The sequence below is a fragment of the Contarinia nasturtii genome, unplaced genomic scaffold (genome assembly GCF_009176525.2).
Source record: "Contarinia nasturtii isolate CC-2019 unplaced genomic scaffold, AAFC_CNas_1.1 Cnas_scaffold_2428, whole genome shotgun sequence".
Lineage (NCBI taxonomy): Eukaryota > Metazoa > Arthropoda > Insecta > Diptera > Cecidomyiidae > Contarinia > Contarinia nasturtii.
In genome coordinates this window covers 217,020-241,927 of record NW_022199749.1, presented here as the reverse complement: position 1 = coordinate 241,927, position 24,908 = coordinate 217,020, and the positions used below count along the sequence as shown (strand labels likewise).

At 32.4% G+C, this 24,908-nt stretch overlaps 1 protein-coding gene across 1 annotated transcript; it reads left to right on the top strand.

Annotated features, from left to right (window-relative positions):
* The first annotated feature begins 4,804 nt into the window (after positions 1-4,804).
* On the top strand, positions 4,805-22,939 carry LOC116348441 (laccase-1-like). The gene is made up of 12 exons (XM_031779449.1): positions 4,805-4,845; positions 5,728-5,828; positions 10,557-10,735; positions 14,335-14,437; positions 14,576-14,877; positions 15,002-15,009; positions 19,270-19,502; positions 19,568-19,727; positions 19,788-20,431; positions 20,754-21,250; positions 21,332-21,459; positions 21,532-22,939. Exons 2-12 carry the CDS (start codon positions 5,756-5,758, stop codon positions 21,764-21,766), a joined length of 2,562 nt encoding a protein of 853 aa, XP_031635309.1. The 5' UTR covers positions 4,805-4,845; positions 5,728-5,755; the 3' UTR covers positions 21,767-22,939.
* The last annotated feature ends 1,969 nt before the right edge of the window (positions 22,940-24,908 follow it).

The window sequence follows — 24,908 nt, the reverse complement described above, 5'->3', positions numbered from 1 at the left end:
TATTCTCAGTTTTCCATCTACTTTCAATAAAAATTACAAAAAAAATGTTTTTTCAAAAACTACGGAAAAAAAAGAGGACATACAAACACCCCAAGCGACCAATTTTGAGGTTTTTGGCCATTTTTGGTAAAATGACCATATTTAATCCACTTTTCAAGCGATCGTTATGATATTTTTTTTTAACATTATCTACGCAGTCCCTAGATTCCGAAAATGTAAAAAAATAAATTCGAAAAAAGCATGTCGGTGGTCAAAAATTGAGAAAAAGGAATTTTCAGCGATTCTTTCAAAATGCCACCTGGCGGCCAAATTTTGAATTTTTTTTAATTTTTTTGCGGATTCTTATTTTGGTGCCCGAGCACTACTAAAATATGTAAAAACCCCTTTCCAAAAGTCAGCGGTCTAGATTTTCATGTCTTTAACGTATATATAGAGTGACGCAAAATATACATATTTCATATGTATGGGGGTATTGCGTCACTTGGGGGACTGCCGTCCCCCGTGATACTGAAAAAGGTTTGAAAATTTATATTCTTTAAACTCTTAAAAATGTGAGTTTTGCGATACAAATAACTTTCGATGCTTTTCATATAAAAGTCCAAAAAAATTTGAATACAAAACGCAGTCATGCCTCTCGTGTTAAAATTTGGCGTTAAAAATAACATTCTGAAAGTTTGAAGAAATTTCAATAAAAGTTAGCAGACGTTTTCTTGAGCTGATTATTCATTTGAAATGAGTTGAAATAGCCCTTTTGTACATTTCAATTTTATGACAACAACGATTTGTTTCTTTTAACGCAAACATCTTGAATACCAAAATAGAATCCTATATTTGTACTCGTAGTTCCACGTTTGTAGTTTTTGGCTCAAAATTTTATTACCAAAATACATAATCTCATAAAATTTCAAGAAATTAGGGTAACCTCCATACAAAATATTTGAGTTTTGGACAGTCAATAGTTTTCAGCTATGGCCGGCTGATACATCATTGGCGCTGTTCATTGGCACTATTTAATTCGTGTGTTGGGTGCAATCTTTGTTTTCTGCATGTTGTGCGTTATTTTCATCATCTCTCTCGTTTGTTTACACTCGCATTCAAATGAACAGTAGAATAGCAAGCTTTTCCCGGTGTTACACACAGCACAAGAATCGCGCGCTGGTTCGGTCTTGTGTTAATTGTGATAATAATTCAATATTTATCTAATTTACACTAATGTGCCTCTAATTTTTTCTAATATTTTGAGAGAATATAGTATTTATTGTCGCCGCTATGTGCAAACCAAATGTAAATGCGGTGGCGCTAGTTTCTATGTTAGGAACTTGTTCAAATAAAATGACAATTCATATTTGCTCTCCTCATTGTAAAAGGTGCACTGAATTTAATCTCAAAACGGAATCACCTAATTTAAAAATTGATAAATTATAAATAAAAAACGAGAAATAATTGCAAACCAAAAACAAAATATGAAAATTGAAAAAAATAGCAGATAGATGATTGTTTCGTGACATCCAGTTGCTTTCAATTCCTGTTCAAAACGAATCCAGTTTCTCCTAATATTTCTAGTATCGTTCTAATTTTACCTAATAAATTATGTTGGTTCACCCCAAGCACGGTTCACATTGTGTAGACGGTGCAAATAAATGTGAAGTGATTCCATGATATTGAGTCTCTGTGGGTTTGATTCGTATGTAATGAGTTTAAAATCATCCAAAGGTCTTGTGTTCCATTCTATGCTCTCTCTTATATTTTTTTCGGACCCCAAAGCTAAGTTGAATGAAAATAAAAATGGGAGAGAGTGCATAGAATGGAATACAAGACCAAACGAGCGCGCGCGTGAGTGACTTCTCTTAATTTTTTTTTTTTTTTTTTTTAATGTTTCATTTATCAAAATATAGTATATATTCGAAGCAAAAAGTGGTTTGATGGAAAAATAAGTATTGAAAAAAGTCATCAGAATAAAAAATCATCGATAGCATTTTTTAAGAACATTCAAATGAAAAAAATACATTTAAATAATACAAATTAACGTCAGAACGGCATTTTAACTGCAGCCGAAATGGTATTCATAGAAAAATAGTATTTTACTCGCAAACAAAATGTGTTGCGAGTAAAATAGCATGGTAACATTTGAGAAAATATGTTCATGTTAAAATGACATTTCGCTTTTCAAAAGCAAAAAGGAAAGGAAATGAATGAAAAATGTGGATCCATTCTATTGGAATTCACAAATATTTAAAAAAAAAGAATTCAAAATTAGATTCTAATTCCAAATATATATATAAAAAAACAATCAAAATATTTGAACAATACTTAAAATAGTTTTTTTGAATTCATTTTATTTGTTGTCATCGATTTCACTGCGCAAAACACGGCAAAACAAACAATACATTCTCACAAGCATCACATGCACGCTTGAAGCAACAAGCAAAGACGAAGCTGAGTAGTGCGCGCATGTATTAGTATTTCTACATAGCATATTGTGCTCTGTTGTTATGGCTTATACGATGTCATGTTTGTGTATATGTATTGTTTGTGTTGAATTGACAATTCTATTTTGCACATACCCATGACAACTAATAAAATGAATTCAATCAAATTATTTTAAATATTGTCTTAATTATTTATCCGAAGAATTTTTTTCAAATATTCGGGATTAAAAGTGAATCTTTTTGCATTTTTTTAAATAAAAAAATGTACAATACGTTTTTCGAACGATCTCATAAGTTTAAAGTTGTTGGTATCGCCATCTATTGAATGATAATAAAATTAATTGTATACTCTTCATACGAAGAACACGGGCGGAAATGAATGAGACGAAATTTTCTCTCTCATGTATGGAAGAACATGTTTGAGTCTCACCCGTTTATATGTAAATTACATAGGCATTTCCAGGCCATGGGTGTTAATTTTTCGACCGATTCCTATACCTTACACACTGCGGAAACACACTTCTATTCCATAGCTTAATGTAATCAACTACGTTTCACATTAAGCAATATGTAATACACAGTGTGTCGCAAAGAAACGTGAACTTTTACGAAATATCCCATATTAGTGGCGCCATCTATTGAGGGAAATATGCGTTGGAAAGGTCCACCCCGATGACGCAAACATACTGTCCGTTAAGACGCAATAAATTGGCTGTTAGTGGTCCGATCCTCATGAAACTTTGACATAATGTCAATTAGGGATGGACCTTTCCAACGCACACCTCTTCAATAGATGGCGCCACTAATATGGGATATTTCGTTAAAGTTTACGTTTCATTGCGACACACTGTGTGAATGCATGTTGTTGATCACAGTGCGGTAAAGTTGATCTTATGGATATAATAAATAGAGTCTACATCACGTATTAATCATAATTTATGCAATATCTTTGAAATATTGATAGCTCTCAAGCAAGCTTAGGAGCACATTAACCTATATTGAGCACCGAAAATGGTGAAAACCGTCCACGATTCACTATTTAACATCTATCGCATTAGGGTAGCAAATGTATTATATAGCATTCTCATTTGATGAATTTGATGAATTTTTATTACTTAATATCAATTTAAAAACCATTTGTAATGGCAATTGATTTATATTTCATATTAATGAATGCTTAATGCAAAACATAGATATGATTAAATTCGCAATTGAATAAAAAAAAAAACAAATCATCCAAATAGGTTAACCTTCAAAAAAGGTGGTTTACCTTGAAAAACGTGATTTGAATTTTAATAACATTATGTATCTAGAGTAAATATTCCGGATTCCGGAATCTTCGTTCTCTCCTCCCTCTTTTAATGGAAACAATATATTGTTGAAAGAGGAATCTTTCTAGGAATCTAGGAATACCAACTTGAATCAACATTTTCTCATCAACAGATTAAATGGAATTACATGGAGATACTATTAATTTACAGTTATATTTATAAAATCAATTTCAAGTCATTTTTAGATCATATCGCAATTTAGTATAGGCCAAACTTAAATGATCACACAGCTCAATGATAACCTTTATTTGAATAACTTAACCAATTGGTACGGCGTGTGCGTGCACATGAAACCACCAGCATAGTTGTTTGGTATTTGCAATGATGGTAAGAGACTAAATTCCCCTAGCACACACCAATCGTTGTGACGTCATTCACGATTCGTTAATTTCAAAGATAAACATATACAAAATTGTTTATCGGAACATTCGCAAAAGAAGAAGAATCCAAAATTCGCAAAAAAACCGCAAAAAGTCTTTATTTACGAAATGATTTGCAAAATTAAAATGAGACTACAAAAAAGGTATAAAATCTTTCTTTCCAACACTCGTATCTTAATAAGATCATCAAATTATTAATTTGCGTATTTCCCATAAAATCTCATAGATGAGGGTCTATAAAAGAGCAATTAATTATTATTTTACAAAGAAAAAGGTATTTACAAACGCAAGCAATGTTGTGTTAGTCAGTTTCATCTTATGATTGTGAAGGACGTATCTGCGGTCGATTATTCAGTTTGAAAAGACTTATCATCGTCTTCAAATTACAAACAGAGAATAGTTGTGTTTAGCAGATCAACAATATCACACAGCGTATTACGCGAAGAAGAAAAACAATTGGTTTTTGTTTCGCGTAATAAACAATATTATTTTTACTCAATTGATTGCAAAATTATAGTGAATTTTAACATTAATAAATAAATATTCTTTTGTTTTTTCACTATATATAAAAAATAACCTTGAAATAAATCGTCTATTTCTATTTATAAATGTTTAACGAAAGTGTTTAGTTTGGAAAAAAGTTTTTTGCTTATATTATAAAAAGTATTTTTCCCTTCAGTCTGAATTCATATTTTTCGGAAACAGGTTTGTATCTCTGAAAAGTACAGTTAAGTTATTTCAAGTTATTACGTATGTCGACATATTTAGCCGGTGCATCAATCGAGTCTCATGCATGATGCCCATATATACATATAATAAATATACTTTGTCAGTGAGTGATGGTAAAAAATATTGTGAGCGCCATTGAACTACACAACAATAAAAATGTTATTTGTGTGCTTAAATTTTTTCGAAAAGATCTAATGATTGTGGATTGCATAAAGTTTTTATATTACAGTCCTATCGCACAATACAAAAACATCTTAAAATACATTTTTTGGAATTAATTAATAGGCTTGCTATAATTTTCTATTTTTTATTAGACAGGAATAAAATACTCATTTTTTGCCAAATAAAATCTTTGAGAACCATCAATTTATTCAGCACCACAAAAGCATAGTGGAAAAAATATGAGTATTTTTTATAAAGATTTCAAACTACTCGGAAAATGGAATCAATATTGACACCTGTATGGATTGCTAAAACTCTCACAATGCGAGTTAGATTAGATATTGTTGACTAATTCAAAACATTTTATCACCGTAAATTGCTCCCATATTTTGACTATCTGACAAACAAATAATATGGTAAATTATATTCATCAATTGTTACATTTCCATACTTTGTGGAATTTTTATATCGAAGTTGATGAGATGATAATGGTTTACTAATGAAAAAAGTTATGCTTTTCAAATACTGTTACTGTTCTTATTATTATTGTAATCACTTCAATATTTTCGCAAGCATTTAATGAACCATAAAATTATATGAAATACAAACAAGTTATGGCAATACACAGTTAGTAGTTGAACATGTTTATAAATTATTGAAAACATTATTCTTTCCATTTCTTATTATTCTTTTCAGAATAGGAAATATATTCAATTTCTTGAAAATGTGGAAAATTGTTTTACATTTGGGATCGCTTATTTGTTCTATGAACGCTTTAGACACAGTTTCCATAACAGGTAAGTAAAAGTAATTTTATGGGCAGAAAATACAACACTGTAGAAACCGAAAGTGATAATGTTCACAATATATTAATATTATTATTATATTATATTGATATAGAGTCTTATATCAATTAAGTCATATCACGGGGGCAGTGATGGGCAAAGATACTTTATCTGAGGTTTTTAAGATACTTTTGAAAATTATCTGAATTTTTCCAAAATATCTTATCTTATCTAAACGTAATTTTCGCTATTTTTGTATGAAAAAACCAGAAGATACTGCAAGATAAGATAAAGATAACGAGATCTTTTATCTTATCTAGATAGAATTTTAAAACTTTTAAAATATCTTATCTGTTATCTAAACTTTAGATAGTATCTTTACACATCACTGCACGGGGGACGGTAGTCCCCCAAGTGACAAAATACCCACATACGTATGAAATATGTATATTTTGCGCCATGAAAATCTAGACCTCTGACTTTTGGAAAGGAGTTTTTTTGCATATTTTAGTATTGCTCGGGCACCAAATTAAGAATCCGCAATTTTTTGAAAAAATCCAAATTTGGCCGCCAGGTGGCATTTTGAAAAAATCGCTGAAAATTCCTTTTTTTCGTTTTTTGACCACCGAAATTATTTTTTCGAAAAAAATATGGCCATAATCGGGATCTAGAGACTCCGTAGATGATGTTAAAAAAAGATCATGACGATCGGTTGAAAAGGGGACGAGATATGGTCAATTGGCCAAAAATGGTCAAAAACCTCAAAATTGGTCGCTTGGGGTGTTTGTATGTACACTTTTTTCTCCGAAATTTTTGAAAAAAGTTTTGAAACCAATTTTTATTGAAAGTAGATTTAGAAGCTAATTTATCAACGATCAAACTGAGAATAGAAAATTATTTAAAGCAAAACAGATAAATACAAATTTTTTTTATGGATTATAGAAATTTTAAGCAGTTAAAAAATATTATATGAAATTTATATTATTTACATGAGAGGAGCTATAATTTTTCATTTTTTCTCTCAAAAATGCTTGATAAAAATCAAATTGTATTATATTATTGTATATTTATTTAATGAAATTATTTTCAATAAACCACCAAGGCGAAGGAACGCTGTTCGGTGCAGTTATTATTATTAGATGGAAAACTGAGAATACATGTGCTTTGAAAATTTTCGATTTCGTCTCGTATGTCTCTCGGGTCTGAGGTCGAAAATTTTTGGGAGGCCCTTTTTGAGTTTTTCTTCAATCGGATATTTTTCTGAACATCTGTAAGGTATTGCAATGATTCATATGTTGTAATACAACAAATAAACTATTCATAAAAAACTATATGTTGCAGTATTATTTGGAGAAAAATAAGAGCTACTCTTTCGCCGCAACGATTCATATGTCGTTGGAAAGGTACGAGACTCACCTTTCCGGATCCGAAGTCAGAGTGGAAAAAATTTCAAACATTTTCGCGAAAAATACCCATGACGTTTTTCACGTAATCCAGAAATAAAATGTCTTACATCCGTAAGATGAACTTTTCCGCACTGTGATCCACAACATGCATTTATTACATATCTTTTACTCGAAGAATTCACGAGAAAACTGAATTTGTCATTAGTTTTACGATACAAATAATTTGAAAATGTTGTATTCGTTTTGTTGATTCGAAATTGATCGGATTTTTTCCCAAAATGTGTAGTTACAGTAATTTATTTACAATTAAAACTTGTAAATCTCATTTTACTTTTCCGCACACCCATATACGTGTGTCTTCTCCCAATACATATTTTTGAGTGTGTAAGAATACATTAAATATCAATTTTGGAAGAAAAGGTGATTCTTTCCATGGATGTCCATGGGCATCACACCAGACATGACACGTCACTCTAAACTCGCTCAAAATCTAATGTTTTCTATTCTTCGGCACCCCCAATCATCCTTTGAAGTCAGATTTTGAATTACTTTTCTTGTTTGAAAGTTATCGTGTTAACAAATTTTTGCAGGGTACGCACATACATTTGGACATCAAAAAAATGCTAGATCCGTGTTCCCCACAGCAATGAAACGACAACAACAGTAACAAATATTTTTACTGTCAAAATTTTGATGTCAAATGGTGTCGACATTGGTGACGGTATTTTGAAACAGACTGTGTAATCCATATTCATCGTATATGATCCTATGTAAAGTTCTATACTTGATCTAGTTCACATTGACGGTTCAAATCGTTTATGTCCACTAGCGTGAACATGGACTGTGTATTTCTTCTGTTACATGTACGTTGTAATGGACAAGTATAGTAACATGGCGTCGTTCAAATAAATTTAAAAATCCGTCCACTCGTGTCGACACCGTCTAGCACGGTAGTAGGGATTTCATTGCTGTTCTCTGGCTCCTTAAACACCCAGAAAACATGTTTTTGAGCAATAAAATCTATGAAAATCGAAGTTGGTGAAGATTCAAACGATTTGGATGAAAATAGCACACATTTTCATGCAAAAATTTCAATTTTTGACCAAAAATGAAGGTTTTGTACCAAAGGAACTACAAACAGTTTGTAATAAACCTCCACAAATTAATCTCATTTGAAGTTAAAATACTTTCAGAGCAAAACTAATGTGATTCCACTTTGGTATACACACAGTTGAATGCATCGTATAGCTGGAACACTGTCATTAGCATAGCAAATTGTGAGCAATGAACGTGGGGCCAACATATGAATATGAAACATAATATATCCGAACTATAAATCACTTCTAAACCTAATTCAATGACTGAATTCGATCAATTTTGACTGTATAAACAAATCAATGATGTTTGAAATCGTTCTGGCCTGATTTTTGCATTGCTATACTGACCGAGGTGAAGGTATGTTTTCAACTCGCAATATAAAACAGATCATTTTATGAAGAACCAAAAGACATTCAATTGGTTTTAAATCATAAACTTTATGCTTTTGGGGAACATTTTCAGATTTACAGTATTGCGTCACAGACTCACAGTGAGAACTTCGAAAGAAGTGTTCTATACTTATATAAATAGCAATAAACTGTATAATTATTTATAATTATGAAAATTATTTTTACACAAGCAAAAAAGAACAATATCATTTCAAGAAACAAATTTAATACATGTAATATTCTTTCCATGTTAACTCAACTCTCGTCTACTCAAGTAAACTCAACGAAAAATAGCTTTGAATGTATTTGTACATCTAAAATTGAATAAACTTTTAAAAAAAATTAAAAACTACTACGTCGCCTGATAAGTCCCGGGACTAACTAAGAAAAACATTTTTTTTTTGGCAAAATTCGACTTTATTTTTCAACATAATTTCCTTCAAGAGCGATACAATCGGTCCAACGCTTCTCTAACATTTCGACTCCCTTTTTATAGTACGATTTGCCGAGACCCTCAAAATAGGCTTCAGTTTCAGCGATGACCTCATCATTCGATCCAAATCTCTTTCCCTGTAGCATTCTTTTGAGATTTGCAAACAGATAATAGTCGTTGGGGGCTAAATCTGGCGAATACGGTGGATGGAGAAGCAATTCGAAGTGTAATTCATGTAATTTTGCCATCGTAGCCATTGATTTGTGACACGGTGCATTGTCTTGGTGAAAGAGCACTTTTTTCTTCGCCATTTGAGGACGTTTTTTTGCGATTTCTGCCTTCAAACGCTCCAATAACGCCATGTAATATTCGCTGTTGATGGTTTTTCCCTTTTCAAGGTAGTCAACGAATATTATTCCGTGCACATCCCAGAATACGGACGCCAAAACCTTTCCAGCTGACTGTTGAGTTTTTGATTGCTTTGAGCGGCTTTCACCGGGTCCTTTCCTTCAGCAGACTGCCGTTTTGATTCAGGAGTGTAGTGGTGGATCCAAGTTTCGTCCATTGTCACATACCGCATACAAAAATCCTTTTTATTACGGTTAAAAATCTCCAAACATCTTTCCGATTCATCAACACGTTGTTGTCTTTCCATCCACTGTGAGAAAACGCGGTACCCATTTCGAAAAAAGTTTTCTCATACCCAAATGTTCGTGCAAAATATATCCAATACGTTCCATTGATATCTTCATGATGTCAGCTAACTCACGCAACTTCAATTTACGATCATTGAGAATAAGTTTGTGGATTTTTTTTATGTTTTCTGGAGTAGCTGCCTCAATTGGACGTCCGGAGCGTTCAGCATCACTTGTGTCAGTACGGCCTCGTTTAAACTCAGCAAACCACCGACAAATCGTTGTGTTTGACGGAGAAGCACGAGGATAACACTTTTCAAGCCATTGTTGGGTTTGCACGGTATTTTTTCCCATCAAATAACAATGCTAAATCAGCACACGAAATTCGGATTTTTCCATTTTTTGAAAATAACAAAAGTATCGTCACTTAAAGCACCGTAACTCAACCCCAAATTATCGAAATGACATGAAATTTTGACAGGCATCATTTGAGGGTTGGCACTTTCTAAAAATAATATGGATTTTGTATTAGTAGCGCCGTCTATGTGTTAGTCCTGGGACTTATCAGGCGACGTAGTAATGTGTGTATTTATGTGGGTATTCATATAAGATAGTAATTTAAGATACATTCATAAAATTATTTAAGCTTTATCCAATAACACAAGCGTATTATATATATTTTATATTATATATTGTATTTTTTATTTAATTTTAATAAAAAATAGCTCACTGTAATTGTTGATTATTAATATTTTTATTCCCCCCTTTTCAATTTCTAGATGCAACCAAATGTTTTTTCAATAATAATGGAACATTAATGACAAAGGCAATAGGAGAAATTTGGACGCATTTGGGAGATTCAGGAGATATATGCGTGAAACATGTTTGTGACATGGATATTAATGGAATTGCTGTTGAATCTATTTTCCATGAATACTGCAATCATCAATGTGAACAAGTAAATAACATATCATTAATTAACTATCAACTACTCGAAGACACACAGACCATACGAGCAATATTTTTGGGAACATACACTTTTTTCACATTACTCGCAACATACATATTTGTTTTTATTTTTGTATAGGACATTTTTAAATTTTCTGCGAACAACGAACGAACAATCCGAACATTTGTTTTTCTATAACAAACGAATAAAACTTGAATAAAGTTTGTGCGTTTCGTTGACAGCCCTGGACCATTAAGAATCTAAAATTTACCCGTCCAAACGGATTTTAAAGCATTTAGTCGACCATCATCGGTATACTACGGTCAATTTCCGTATTTTTGATAATAATGTACAAAATACAGGCGAAACTACAATCAAAGTAGGTTTTTTCGACCATAATGATAACACCGTCAAAACTTGTGAATCTTATTTTCTTACCAAAACACATAATCCCAGCAAGTTTATTAAGCTAGTTCAAAATAATATTTGTTCGATTTTTCAAGCCTTTCAAGCGGCGTAAAGGTCGAGACCAAAAAATGTGTTCGGCATCGAAATATTCTTTAATTTAATAGCAGAAGTATTCGCAAAAGATTTTTCACACTTCATGATGAACCCATAAAGATTATTTTTGACGCACTTTTCATACAAAAGTAACAATTTTTTTTGGATTTTTGTATGGGAATCATGCCCGTACGTCATAAGGACGTAAAACTTTGCACAGGCCATTTTTTCACAAAACGAAAATTGGTTTCAACGAAAATTGGTACTCTTAACCAACTCCCCATACAAAATATTCGTTTTTGAGCCAAAAGATGGAAATTTTGTATGGGAGGTACTTCTTATTATGATTGAAATTTCTTCAATCTTTCAAAATGTTATTTTTTGGTGTAAAAATTAGTCTGTGCAAAGTTTCAAGTCACTAACCTCGGATTCATGCCAAAAACCTCCCAATACATATTTTTGAGTGTTCAAGTCTACATAAAGTATAATTTTGGAAGAAAATTGGGCTCTTTTTCGTAGGTATCCAGGCATGAAAGTTTTTTCCATCAACCAAAGTCGCTCAAAATCTTATGATTTCTATTTCTCGCGACCCCCAATCATCCTGTATAGTCAAATTTTAAATAACTTTTCTGAGGGGTGAGATAATCGATGGACAAATTTTGCGTACGGCGGACAACGTACAACGTGGAAGCGATCCACAACAACCATGCTCAAAACGGCCTGATTCGGGTTCTCTGACCTCAGAAACGTCCAGAAAACATGTTTTTGAAGTGTCGTAAATTTTGACCCATTGCAATACTTTCCCCTTACACACTAAGTCTTTGCGGAAAAGTCAAATTGGAGTACTCCCCATACAAACATTTTGATTTTTGGCTCAAAAATGATATTTTACTTTTTCGCACACCAGACTTTTTCGCATGGAACAAAAAGTTTGGGAATAAACTAAAATTATGGTCTATGTTTGGTTGCAGTAACTTAAATCGCCGTGAAAACTTTTGAATAGTATTTTGTTATGAATATGAATGTGTCCGTGGGAATAAAAGCGGGAATACAGCGACGAAATTTGAAATATGCACGCTAAAAAGTGAAATCTGAAGAATACAAGACAGATTTTTGTCTAACATAGAACATATATAGAATTTGTGTTTCAATCATTTTATTCAGATACATTTCAACGTGATGCATGAACGTTTGTTACATTTTTCAGTTTTCATTATTGTTTTTTCTATACCTTATATACACGCACACACTGTTGCTGCGAATGTTGTATGTAAGATATGAAGAGAATGAAAATTATTGAAAGTGAATGGATTTTGGTCATAGATTTCAGTTTTGTGTTGACGATTTTTATTGCGCAGTTGTGTTTCAATAGAATGTTGTTTGTAAACAGAATGTCAAGCGTTGAGAAATTACATGTAAGGGTGAGCGAGATAGCATTGAACTACGATTTGGGTGACAGAAATGGCAAATTTTTACATTCGGTCGCACCAGATGATATAGACCATTTAGCTGTGCATAAGAAGTGAGAAAAAAAATCTGATTTTTCTTCACTTTTTTTGCTCTATACCGAGTCTCCGAGAGTTTCATACAAGCCTCCCATATAGATGATGAAAAATCGAGAAAAATTAAAAACATATTTAAATTTTTTTTCTTCGATTTACAAATACTACTCAATTTTCTGTATCATCTGGTGAAATCAGAATAAAAAACTCGCATTCCTTATCATATAAATCATGAGTGCTCTATACCGAATCAACGCCAAAACTTTAAAAAAGTCGAAATATTAATAATAATAATAACTGCACCGAACAGCGTTCCTTCGCCTTGGTGGTTTATTGAAAATAATTTAATTAAATAAATATAATATAATTCAATTTGATTTTTATCAAGCATTTTTGAGAGAGAATATGAAAAATTATTGCTTCTCTCATGTAAATAATATAAATTTCATAAAATTACTGCTAATTATTACTCGGTCATTAGATACCTGAAAAAAACTAATAGTTCTTTCGAAGTGTAATTCGTATGCTACCGAAAGATGGTAAACAGTCTTATTATTGAATGAATTCCATATTAATAAAATGTCTTACATCCGTAAGATGAACTTTTCCGCACTGTGATCCACAACATGCATTTATTACAAATCTTTCACTCAAAGAATTCACGAGAAAACTGAATCTGACATTAGTTTTACGATACAAATAATTTTCGAAGCACTTTTCATACAAAAACTACAAAAAATGGGAATTTTTGTATCGCAGCCATGCCTATATGATATCGTAATCATGTGAAGATTTGCAGAGGTTATTTTTTTCACAAAAAGTTAACATTTTGAAAGTTTTTAGAGATTTCAATACATATTAAGGGTACTTCCCATACAAAATAGGTACCCCTAATATGCGTTGAAATGTCTTCAAACTTTTGGAATGGCATTTTTGTGTGATAAAAATAACCTGCGCAAAGTTTCAGCTTATTACGATATCATACAGGCATGGCTTCCATACATAAATTCATTTTTTTTTAACATTTTTGTATGAAAAGTGTGTCGAAAGTTATTTGTATCGCAAAACATACGTCATATTTGGTTTTATCGTACCCAAAAACTCCCCAATACATATTTTTGAGTGTTTAAGTATGCATAAAATATCACTTTTGGAAGAAAAATTGAATTTTCCCATGGATGGCCATAGGCATCACACCAGACATGACACTTCACTTTGTCAACCAAAGTTGCTCAAAATCTAATGGTTCCTATTCCTCGGCACCCCCAATCATCCTGTGAAGTCAGATTTTGAATTACTTTTCTTGTTTGAAAGTTATCGTACAGCGTACAGCGTACAGCGTACCACGCACATACATTCGGACATCGAAAAAACGCTATTTTCGTGTTCCCTGGCTCCTAAAACACCCAGAAAACATGTTTTTTGAGGGTGTTAATTTTTCGACCGATTCCAATACTTTACCTTACACATTAGGTGTGTGCGGAAAAGTAAAATGACTACACATTTTGAAAAAATCACGGACATGTTGCGCATGGACAGATCCACAACCCATTTTATATGTTTATTAATTATACTTTTTTGACATTATTTATTACATTTTAATAGGGCTTCCGCATGGTTCACTTAAAAGGAGAATGTTGTGGAGAATGTGTACCGAAACGTTGTTCTTACAAAAATCAAACCTACAATATTGGAGACATTTGGAAAAGTAATGAAATACTTACTTAAAAAAATATTCTATTACTCTATAATTCCTGATCCATTCCTTCGATTCATTTTCCGATTCTGTTCCATTAATTATTGATTATTTCCATTTTTCCCATTCTTGTTTTCTGATCATCCCTAGGTAATGACAGTTGCCTTTTTTATGAGTGTGTCGATGATGATGTTGGAACAAGAATAATTACATTTAAAAAATCTTGTCCTACTTTAAAGGATTGTCCAACAAAAAAAGTCGTATTCGAAGACTGTTGTCCATTCTGCCTCAGGACTAAATCTCATGACTACGAAAATGATTCAGACGTATTTAACATTTTAGATTTAAGTGAAAAAGATCATCATATGTCACGAGATACCTATTTAAAACATCCATGCCGAAGAGAATGTGTTAAAAATGCAGCACCGGAAATTTGCAATTACAAATTCATAGTAAGTTCAATAGAAAAAAATAGAACTAATAGTTAGTTATGATTTAGTCAATCATTGTCTCTCCACAATGCTCCATCAAAATCTTCCACGCAATTTAAAATAAAATTCTGATTATTTTTTTCAGGTTGAGTGGTATGTGACGTTGGGGCTTGGAATTAAAAATTGCTTATTAATTAATAATTATTAATTATAATTGGTTGTTTTACGATTATTTTTCGATTAGTTTCGATTATCGTCATTCACATTCATACATTAATTGTAATATAAATAAATAAATTGTAAAATAAATTGAATCTATGTGAAATAAACAGAGTGTGTGTGTGTGTGTAAGAAACATTAGAGTGTAAGAAACCATATAGTTTGACCACAAACACACACACACACGCACACATAAGAAAGGAACGAAAATCGCTACAGCAAATAACAGATTGCTGACAAATATTTGAGATTTGGTAGGAGTAGTGGATATGTTGTACACACAATAGCATCGGAGCATCGTCACAGCGACTTCATTGTACTGCGAACGAACGGACATACGACAACAGTAACAACAACAAAAAGTAATTGCCATATTTTTTATAGTAGCCAACGCATTCCCTGTTCAATATCGGCTACTGCCAACGACAAACCAATTTGAATGTGTTGGTGTGGGCGTATTTGACTGTGACATTATAAACCAACGAGCCGGCAACAAGTCACATCATGTCGAACCATCACCAGTGTAAGAACTAAAATTGTTGCGCATAAATTTTCATTTCACATTGAAAGTGAAATATTCTGTCGAATTGGATTTTTATCGGGTTTCCCAAGAAGTGTTCGGTAAGTATTATTTTTAAATACAATATTGAACAGAATTCTCGAATTTTACTTTTCCGCACACACCTAGTGTGTAAGGGGAAAGTATTGCAATGGTCCAAAATTTACGACATCTCAAAAACATGTTTTCTGGACGTTTCTGAGGTCAGCCCGAATCAGGCCATTTTGAGCATGGTTGTTGTGAATCGCTTTCACGTTGTACGTTGTCCGCCGTACGCAAAATTTGTCCATCGATTATCTCAACCCCAAAGTTATTTAAAATAAAATGTCTTACATCCGTAAGATGAACTTTTCCGCACTGTGATCCACAACATGCATTTATTACGTATCTTTTACCGTAAATATGAATTCATGAGAAAACTGAATCTGATATAAGTTTTGCGATACAAATAATTTTTGATAGACTTTTCAATGCCTCTATGATATCGTAATCATGTGAAAATTTGCAGATGTTATTTTTTTCACAAAAAGCTAACATTCTGAAAGTTTGAAGAAATGTCAATGCATATTGGGGGTACTTCCCATACAAAATTTTGTATGGGAGGTACCCCTAGTATGCCTTGAAATGTCTTCAAACTTCCGGAATGTTATTTTTGTGTGATAAAAATAGCCTGTGCAAAGTTTCAGCTCATTACAATATCATACAGGCATGGCTTCCATACAAAAATCAAATTTTTTAAGAATACATTAAATATCACTTTTGGAAGAAAAATTGAATTTTTCCATGGATGGCCATGGGCATCACACCAGACATGACACTTTACTCTATCAACCAAAGTGGCTCAAAATCTAATGGTTTCTATTCCTCGGCACCCCCAATCATCCTGTGAAGTCAGATTTTGAATTACTTTTCTTGTTTGAAAATTATCGTGTTAACAAATTTTTGCGTACAGGGTACAGGGTACTGGGTAACAGGGTACAGGGTACGCACATACATTCGGACATCGAAAAAACGCTAGATTCGTGTTCCCTGGCTCCAACATGTTTTTTGAGGGTGTTAATTTTTTGACCGATTCCAATACTTTACCTTACACACTGTGTGCGGAAAAGTAATAGAATAGAAATCATTAGATTTGGAGCGAATTTGGTTGATGGAAAAAAATTTCATACCTATGAAAAAGAGTCCAATTTTCGTCTAAAAGTCATACTTAATGTAGACTTAAACACTCAAAAATATGTATTGGGGGGTTTTTTGGCACGAGAAAACCGAATCCGACGTTAATTTTGAGATACAATTTGATTTTTGATACAGTTTCCTTGAAAAAATCACAAAAAATTAAGTTTTAACGGAGTTCCTTTGAAAAAATCGCGAAAATTTAATTTTTGTATGGGAGCCATGCTTTTATGCTACCGTAATGACGTGAAACTTTGCACAAGCTATTTTTTACACAACAAAATAAAATGTCTTACATCCGTAAGATGAACTTTTCCGCACTGTGATCCACATCATGCATTTATTACATATCTTTTACTGTAAATATAAATTCACGAGAAAACTGAATCTGACATTAGTTTTACGATGTCATACAGGCATGGCTTCCATACAAAAATCCAATTTTTTTGAAATTTTTGTATGAAAAGTGTGTCGAAAGTTATTTGTATCGCAAAACCAACGTCATATTCGGATTTCTCGTATCAAAAAACCCCCCAATACACATTTTTGAGTGTTTAGGAATACACTAAATATCACTTTTGGAAGAAAAATTAAATTTTTCTCATGGATGGCCATGGGAATGACACTTCACTCTGTCAACCAAAGTCGCTCAAAATCTAATGAATTCTATTCCTCAGCACCCTCAATCATCCTGTGAAGTCAGATTTTGAATTACTTTTCTGGTTTGAAAGTTATCGTGTTAACAAATTTTTGCGTACAGTGTACAGGGTACAGAGTACAGGGTACGCACATACATTCGGACATCGAAAAAACGCTACGTTCGTGTTCTCTGGCTCTTAAAACACCCAGAAAACATGTTTTTTGAGGGTGTTAATTTTTCGACCGATTCCAATACTTTACCTTACACAATGGGTGTGTGCGGAAAAGTAATAACATTCTGAAAGTTTGAAAATATTTCAATCAAAATTAGGGGTACCTCCCAATCATAGCTGGGCAGACAGGGGGGAGGGGGGGGATTACCCCCTCCTGAGGCATCAAATTTTAGCGTTACCCCTTTACAACATCAACAAATTTTTGCGTTACCCCTTTACAAAATTCATGATTTTGGATAGAATTTTTCTCATTTTGCTAGGGTTTTTGGATCATAGATGAAATTTTCCTATTTTGCTAGGAGTTTTTGAGAAAATTACCCCCCCCAATCCCCCCCTGAATTTTTCAGTCTGCCCAGCTATGCCTCCCATACAAAATTTTCAGGAAGGTACTCATATTCAGGAATTATAATTTTCGTTGAAATTTCTCCAAACTTTCCGAATGTTATTTTTTGTGAAAAAAATAATCTGTGCAAAGTTGCACGTCCTTACGATACCATACAGGCATGATTCCCATGCATAAATCCAATTTTTACTTTTGTATGAAAAGTGTTTCAAAAATAATTTTTTTGGCAAAATTAACGTCAGACATATTTTTTATAGTGTTTTATTAGAAAATAGAATACTTTCAAATGTCGTACAAATGGGTTTATCATGAAGTGTGAAAAATCTTTTCCGAGTACTTCTGCTATTAAATTAAGGAATATTTCGATGCCAAGGTTTAAATATATTTTTTGGTGTAGAACTTTAAGAAAATATTATTTTGAAATAGCTTAATAGAATACGCATCTACCACCAAGCGGAAAAGTTCGTCTTACTCCTGTTAGACTCTTTATTTTTTTTTACAAAATTTGACTGCATGGTAGAATGAGATTACACATTGGACACAATACAAAATCATGTTTAATCATGAATTTCATCATTGCGCACAGTGGATTACGGGTACCGTTGGATGATCTTATGATTTTTCAAAGCCTACTTTGACTACGATATGCAATTAAATGTTTTTTTTTTAATATTTTTTTTTTGTTTTCAACATTCATTTATTGGCAGGAACAACAAATAGGAAACATGGAATGACGAAGATGGACATATTTTTAGTTCTTACACTGGGAATCGTTCACAAACCGACCACAAGCGATGCCAGATCCCGGAAAATATGAATACAAAGGATCGGTAAGAGTGTTTTTTTTCTGAATGAATTTTAATTTTTTGGTATTGAATTTGTATCGATCAGTTTCTAGTTTGCCCCAACTACGAACCGGTTCACAATCGTATTCTTACCGGCAACCATACAAACACACCGAATAATAAACCAATAAATCAAACCGATGAATATGAATACAAAGGATCGGTAAGTTTTTTTTGCATTGCATTTTCTTCATTGTGAAATGATGATTTTGTTTTTTTTTTCTCTTTCACAGAAATCGACGATTACAACTACCAAATCTCAAATTAAAGCAATTGCTGAACATTAATGTTGTTGTGATTATTGCTTTGCAATTTTTTCATTATATGTTTCCGATTATTTTTGATTATTTTTCGATTATTTTAAATTAATTCGATTCTTTTCTTTCGTGATTCACCCCTTAGGTATGTGACGTTGAGCAAAGCTTGTTGGAATTGTCCATACAATAATACTGATTGTTTTCGTCCGCATTGCGTGTCAGCAGATGGGTTTCGTCGTTCCATCTTGGTTGTAAATCGTATGATGCCAGGCCCATTGATTGACGTGTGTAAAGGTGATACGATTGTAGTGGATGTTGAAAATGAGTTGATGGGTGAATCAACGACCATACATTGGCATGGATTACATCAGCGTGGTAGTAAGTGTTTCATGTTTTTACAAATTTTTGGATATATCCTGAATTTCTCACTTATTTTTAAATAGCTCCCTTTTTCGATGGTGTACCACAAGTCACACAATGTCCGATTTTGCCACAAGCCACATTTCGATATAAATTCAAAGCATTAAATACGGGAACACACTGGTGGCATTCTCATGTCGGAACCCAACGTGGTGACGGAACTTTTGGAGCGCTAATAATTAGGTGACTTTTATAGGAATCTATATTATTCAATTTATATTATTCAATCTATGACTTTTATAGGGAACCTATAGTTGATTTACCAAATATTATCAGAAAAGTATTTGATGAAAATACGGATGAGTTTCATATGATTTTTCACGATTGGGATCACCGCGAAACAGTTCCTACTTTTAATATATTTCATCATTCTATGGGAGATAATAAACCACAAAATATTTTAATTAATGGGCATGGCAGATATTCTGAACCAAATTCAGAGCGAAATAAGATTGATGAAAATTCTCAGTCGGATTTGATGACAAAAGCGACCACAATTGCACCATATGAAACATTTAATGTACATGAAGGACTGAAATATCGTTTTCGTGTAATCAATGCTGGCTTTCTTAATTGTCCTTTGGAACTTTCTGTTGATAACCATACAATTTTAGTAATAGGTTCTGACGGCCACTACATTGAACCTGTTTGGGTCGATTCATTAGTTTCTTACGCCGGAGAAAGATTCGATTTTATTTTATATAGCGACCAACCAATTGGAAACTATTGGATTCGAGCTAAAGGACTGATTGATTGCGATGAAAGATTCACTAAAGCACATCAAGGTGCCATTCTTCACTACCATGGAGCTGAAAATAAAATTCCAGATGAATTATTGTCTTACAATTATAAGAGAACTGGTTTTCAAATGAATAGCTTAAACAGAGGTACAAAAATATACCCAAATACACACAGTGCCGTGCAAAAGTTGAGAATTTTTTACAATATCTTTAGTTCAACATTTAGTTTGGAAACTGAAGATCCATACAAATTTGACTTACCGCCGTAAATTGGTCGAAAAACTTATAGAGTTTTGATATTCGGTAAGTCATATTTTTATAGATCATCAATTTCCAAGCTCTTAATGTTGATCTAAATGTTGCTAACGTATTGGCAAAAAATTGAATTATTTAGGTTGGTTCAAACTTTTATACGGCACTTTATATGTAGGTCGTTTTGTTTGTATATAATATCTAAAATTAAAATTAGGTCCCGATCATCTTGATTCAGTTGCAATCGTTGAAACTACTTCGCTTGAACCAGATACGCCAGAATTATTATCTGAAAAAACAGATTTTAAATTTTATGTTTACTATGATTTTTATGAAAAGAACTTCCCACAATTCAACCATCCAGAATTGTACAGTATAAAGACGTCTTTATTTGGAAAAAATAAGTTTTTTGGCTCCCAATTAAATCGGATCTCAATGAAGTTGCCATCAACACCACTTTTAATTGGTCGTCAATGGAATGATGAAAGTAAATTTTGTAATGAATCCTCACTAGCTGAACATAATATAAATTGTGTAAAGGATTTTTGTGGTTGCCTCCATGTTTTACAAGTCCCACTGAATAGCACCGTTGAAGTAATACTGATTGACGAAGGTTATAAATTTGATGCAAATCATCCATTTCATCTGCACGGTCATGATTTTCGAGTAGTGGCAATGGAAAGAGTTAAATCATCAGGAATTTCATTGGAAGAGGTAAAACTAATAAAGATATTTATATAAGTATTAAAATTTGTCAACATTTGAAGAAATTTCAGAAAATTACTCTTTTTCCAGGTCAAAATGCTGGACAAAACAAATAAAATAAAACGAAGATTGAAAGGCGCACCTAAAAAAGATACAATAACTGTTCCCGATGGTGGTTACACCGTAATTCGCTTTTTGGCAGATAATCCAGGATTTTGGTAGATTTTGAATTTGACCTGTGGATCGTATGCATTAAAACACACTGTAATCTTTATTTTGTTTAATATTAGGTTGTTTCATTGTCACATTGATTTTCACGTTGAAGTTGGAATGTCACTTATATTCAAGATTGGCGACTACAACCAAATGCAATCAATCCCTCGTGATTTTCCAGTTTGCTCAAATTATGATCAATTAAAGAACCTGTCAAGTGAAATGATAGATTCCAATGATGCTCCACACCATATGTTAAGTACATATTGTTGGATTATTTCAATAATATATATTTCAAATATATTCTCTTGAAAAATTAATTGATTATTCTACTGATTGTAAATACATTGTCAATACAATGTATCATCGTTTGCAAAAATATCTTACTACTATAAAAAACCATATTTGTATTTATATTGTGCATTTATGTTGCTCTTCGTAATGTAAATGAATATTTGGCTTTTGTTTACTTAACTCTCATTGGCTAGTCTTTAAAAAGAATCGCGCAGAGTAATCTATATGACAACAAATTGAGCGTTACTCTTTACTCTTGAGTGCATCACAGATTCAACGATCCATTCGACCTATGCGTGTGAAAGAATGCGGAAATGCGTTGACGAAACAACAAACTAAAACAAATGCGGATTGTATTTTTCCGATCGTACGCTTTATTTTTTGTCTCGTTTTGATTCACAGTGACAAACATCCTAAGAATATGTGTTTTTTCTCTGTTTTGTGCAAAGCATTTTACGTTTCGTGAGTGTTGTGATATATGTTTCCTCCGTGTTGAATCACATAGCGATAGCGATTAGCCAACGAATTATACAAATTATCAAACACATCTGTAAATTGAAAGTGAAATATTGACATTTTTTAATATTTTCCCTATTTATAACTTAATTAAAATATACCTAGCCGTTGCCTCAAATTTTCCCATCGATTGCGAACATATGTGTCCATCGCATCATGTGTTCTTTGAATCAAAGGCGGCCGATCTTTTTCCATTAGTGCCCAAATATCTTCAATTAAATTGAGATCCGGGCTTTTTGGTGGATGATTGAGTAAAGGCACATGTTTCGACTGTAAATATTCTCTTACTTTTCGAGCGGTATGAATCGGTGAATTGTCATGCATGAAGATAATGTTTTCGATGTCACCAAATTGAGCTTTAATAGAAGCAATTTGTTGTCATATAGATTACTCTGCGCGATTGTTTACAAAAACTAGCCAATGAGAGTTAAGTAAACAAAAGCCAAATATCCATTTACATTACAAATATGGTTTTTTATAGTAGTTAGATATTTTTGCAAACGATGATACAGTGTACAATGTACATTGTAAATGGTTATTGAAATGACCACAAAATTTTCAAGAATTTACCACTCAGAAATATGTTTGACCTAGTCGGATTTTAGGTTTTGTTTGTTATTACATGTATAGTGTTTAGGTATCGATTGTTAAACAATTTTCAAAAATAAAGAAAATACTTCGACATTCAAAAATCATTTTTGTATTTGTATCGCAAAACTAATCGTGTTGTCCATATTTTGATACCCAACGGTCACAAGTGTTGTCAAGAATGGTGCTATTCGAATTAATTTTTCACGAGGAGTCTGAATCTGATCTCAGAAATGCGAGGGTAGCTGCTCAATTATTGAGAAAAATTATGAAAATGTATTGATCAATTTCTGAAAATGGCTTAACCGTAAAATTGGACATTTTTTTTATGAAAAATAGCTTTTTTAGAATGGATTTTCGTTTTGTGGTTCGGCTACGGCAGCTGCTTAAACATGACATCCCAAAAAAGTGCACAAAAATATATTATATCCATGTAATTTAGGTCTTTACAGACAGACGGATCCCGAATTAGACGTACACGGAAGATTCTGCATTAATTAGATCTACAGATTTACATTTTGCAGTAACACATTACAATTAAATAACGAAGCATTACAGTAACATCATTACAATTGTAACGTTAGCTTTTAGCGTTACCCGTAATAGCTATTGTTATTCTTATAACGTTACTAGCAATGCTTCGCTATAAAAATAATGTGTTACTCAACGCTAATGTCAAAAATCTAACATTAATAATAAGACTTTTCAATACAACTTTAAGTTGAAAATATATTTACAATAGATGTCGTCTGTGTTCGCTCTAAGCTCATCATTCAAATTGCTCATCAACCCAATCAATTTCAATGCTGATCTTAGAGCAGACACAAACTCCATCTATTGTAAATCTATTGTAATCTAACGTAATCTATTAACGTAATATATTAACGTAATCTATTATCTAACGTAACGTATAACGTAATCTAACGTATAACGTAATCTATTATCTATTATTCACGAATCTAACGTAATCTAACGTAATCTAACGTATCTATTGTAATCTATTGTAATCTTGTTGTCATGGTGTGATTTTTACCTTTATATAACCTTTTTATAACCTTTTTTAGGGATTTAGATCGTGTAGCAGATTACTATGGACGCAATTTATTAAAGTTAAACGTTAACAAAACAAAAATAATAACATATCATCGTGGATCAATGAAATATAAACATAATTACAACGTAGATGGCGTGCAAATTGAAAGAGTTGAAGTAATGAAGGACTTGGGAGTATTGCTTGATGTGAAAATGAATTTCAAATCACACATCGAGCATGTTGTAGCTAAGGCAAAATCAAGATTTGCTTGGTTAAAATTCAACAGTAGGGATTTTGTCGACCCACGGACACTAAAACGCCTTTACTTTGCATTTATATTACCGATTATTGAGTATGGATCAGAAATATGGAATCCACACTACGACAATATGTGCAAAAGAATAGAGTCAATACAAAAACAATTCTTATTGTATGCTCTAGGGATAATGGCCTGGAACGATTTTAGACTGCCAAAATACGAACACAGACTACTATTTCTGCAAAAGATTACTCTTGAGGAGAGACGCAAGATGGCGTCTTTTATTTTCAAAATTATTCACGGAGATTTAAGGTCAACTCATGTTTCAAACAGTATGAAATATTATGATTCAGCACATGACACCAGAGCAACACCACTATTTGATTTACCAATTAGGAGAACTGATTACACAAAATATGAGCCAATAAATTATATGCTTACATCATTCAACGATTATTATGCCAAAAAATTGCAAAACAGTGATAAAAGTTTAATTGATTTAGAAGTAAATTTATCAATAGTTAAACAAAGAATAGAAAATTATTTAAAGCAAAACAGATAAATACAAAATGTTTGTTTTGGATTAGTAGTTGCAAAATTAATTTGTGAAAATTATATTATTTACATGTAAGGAGAGAAGCAATAATTTTTCAGTTACACTCTCAAAAATGCTTGATAAAAATTAAATTATATTATATTATATTTATTTAATCAAAATATTTTCAATAAACCACCAAGGCGAAGGAACGCTGTTCGGTGCAGTT

What these genes read in the sequence shown, in the direction of transcription:
- LOC116348441 (XM_031779449.1), top strand. Translation starts at nt 5,756, where the DNA reads ATGTGGAAAATTGTTTTACATTTGGGATCGCTTATTTGTTCTATGAAC. An exon ending in AATGAATAGCTTAAACAGAG is followed by an intron (nt 20,432 to 20,753) that starts GTACAAAAATAT and finishes AATTAAAATTAG; the next exon opens with GTCCCGATCATCTTGATTCA. An exon ending in GCAGATAATCCAGGATTTTG is followed by an intron (nt 21,460 to 21,531) that starts GTAGATTTTGAA and finishes GTTTAATATTAG; the next exon opens with GTTGTTTCATTGTCACATTG.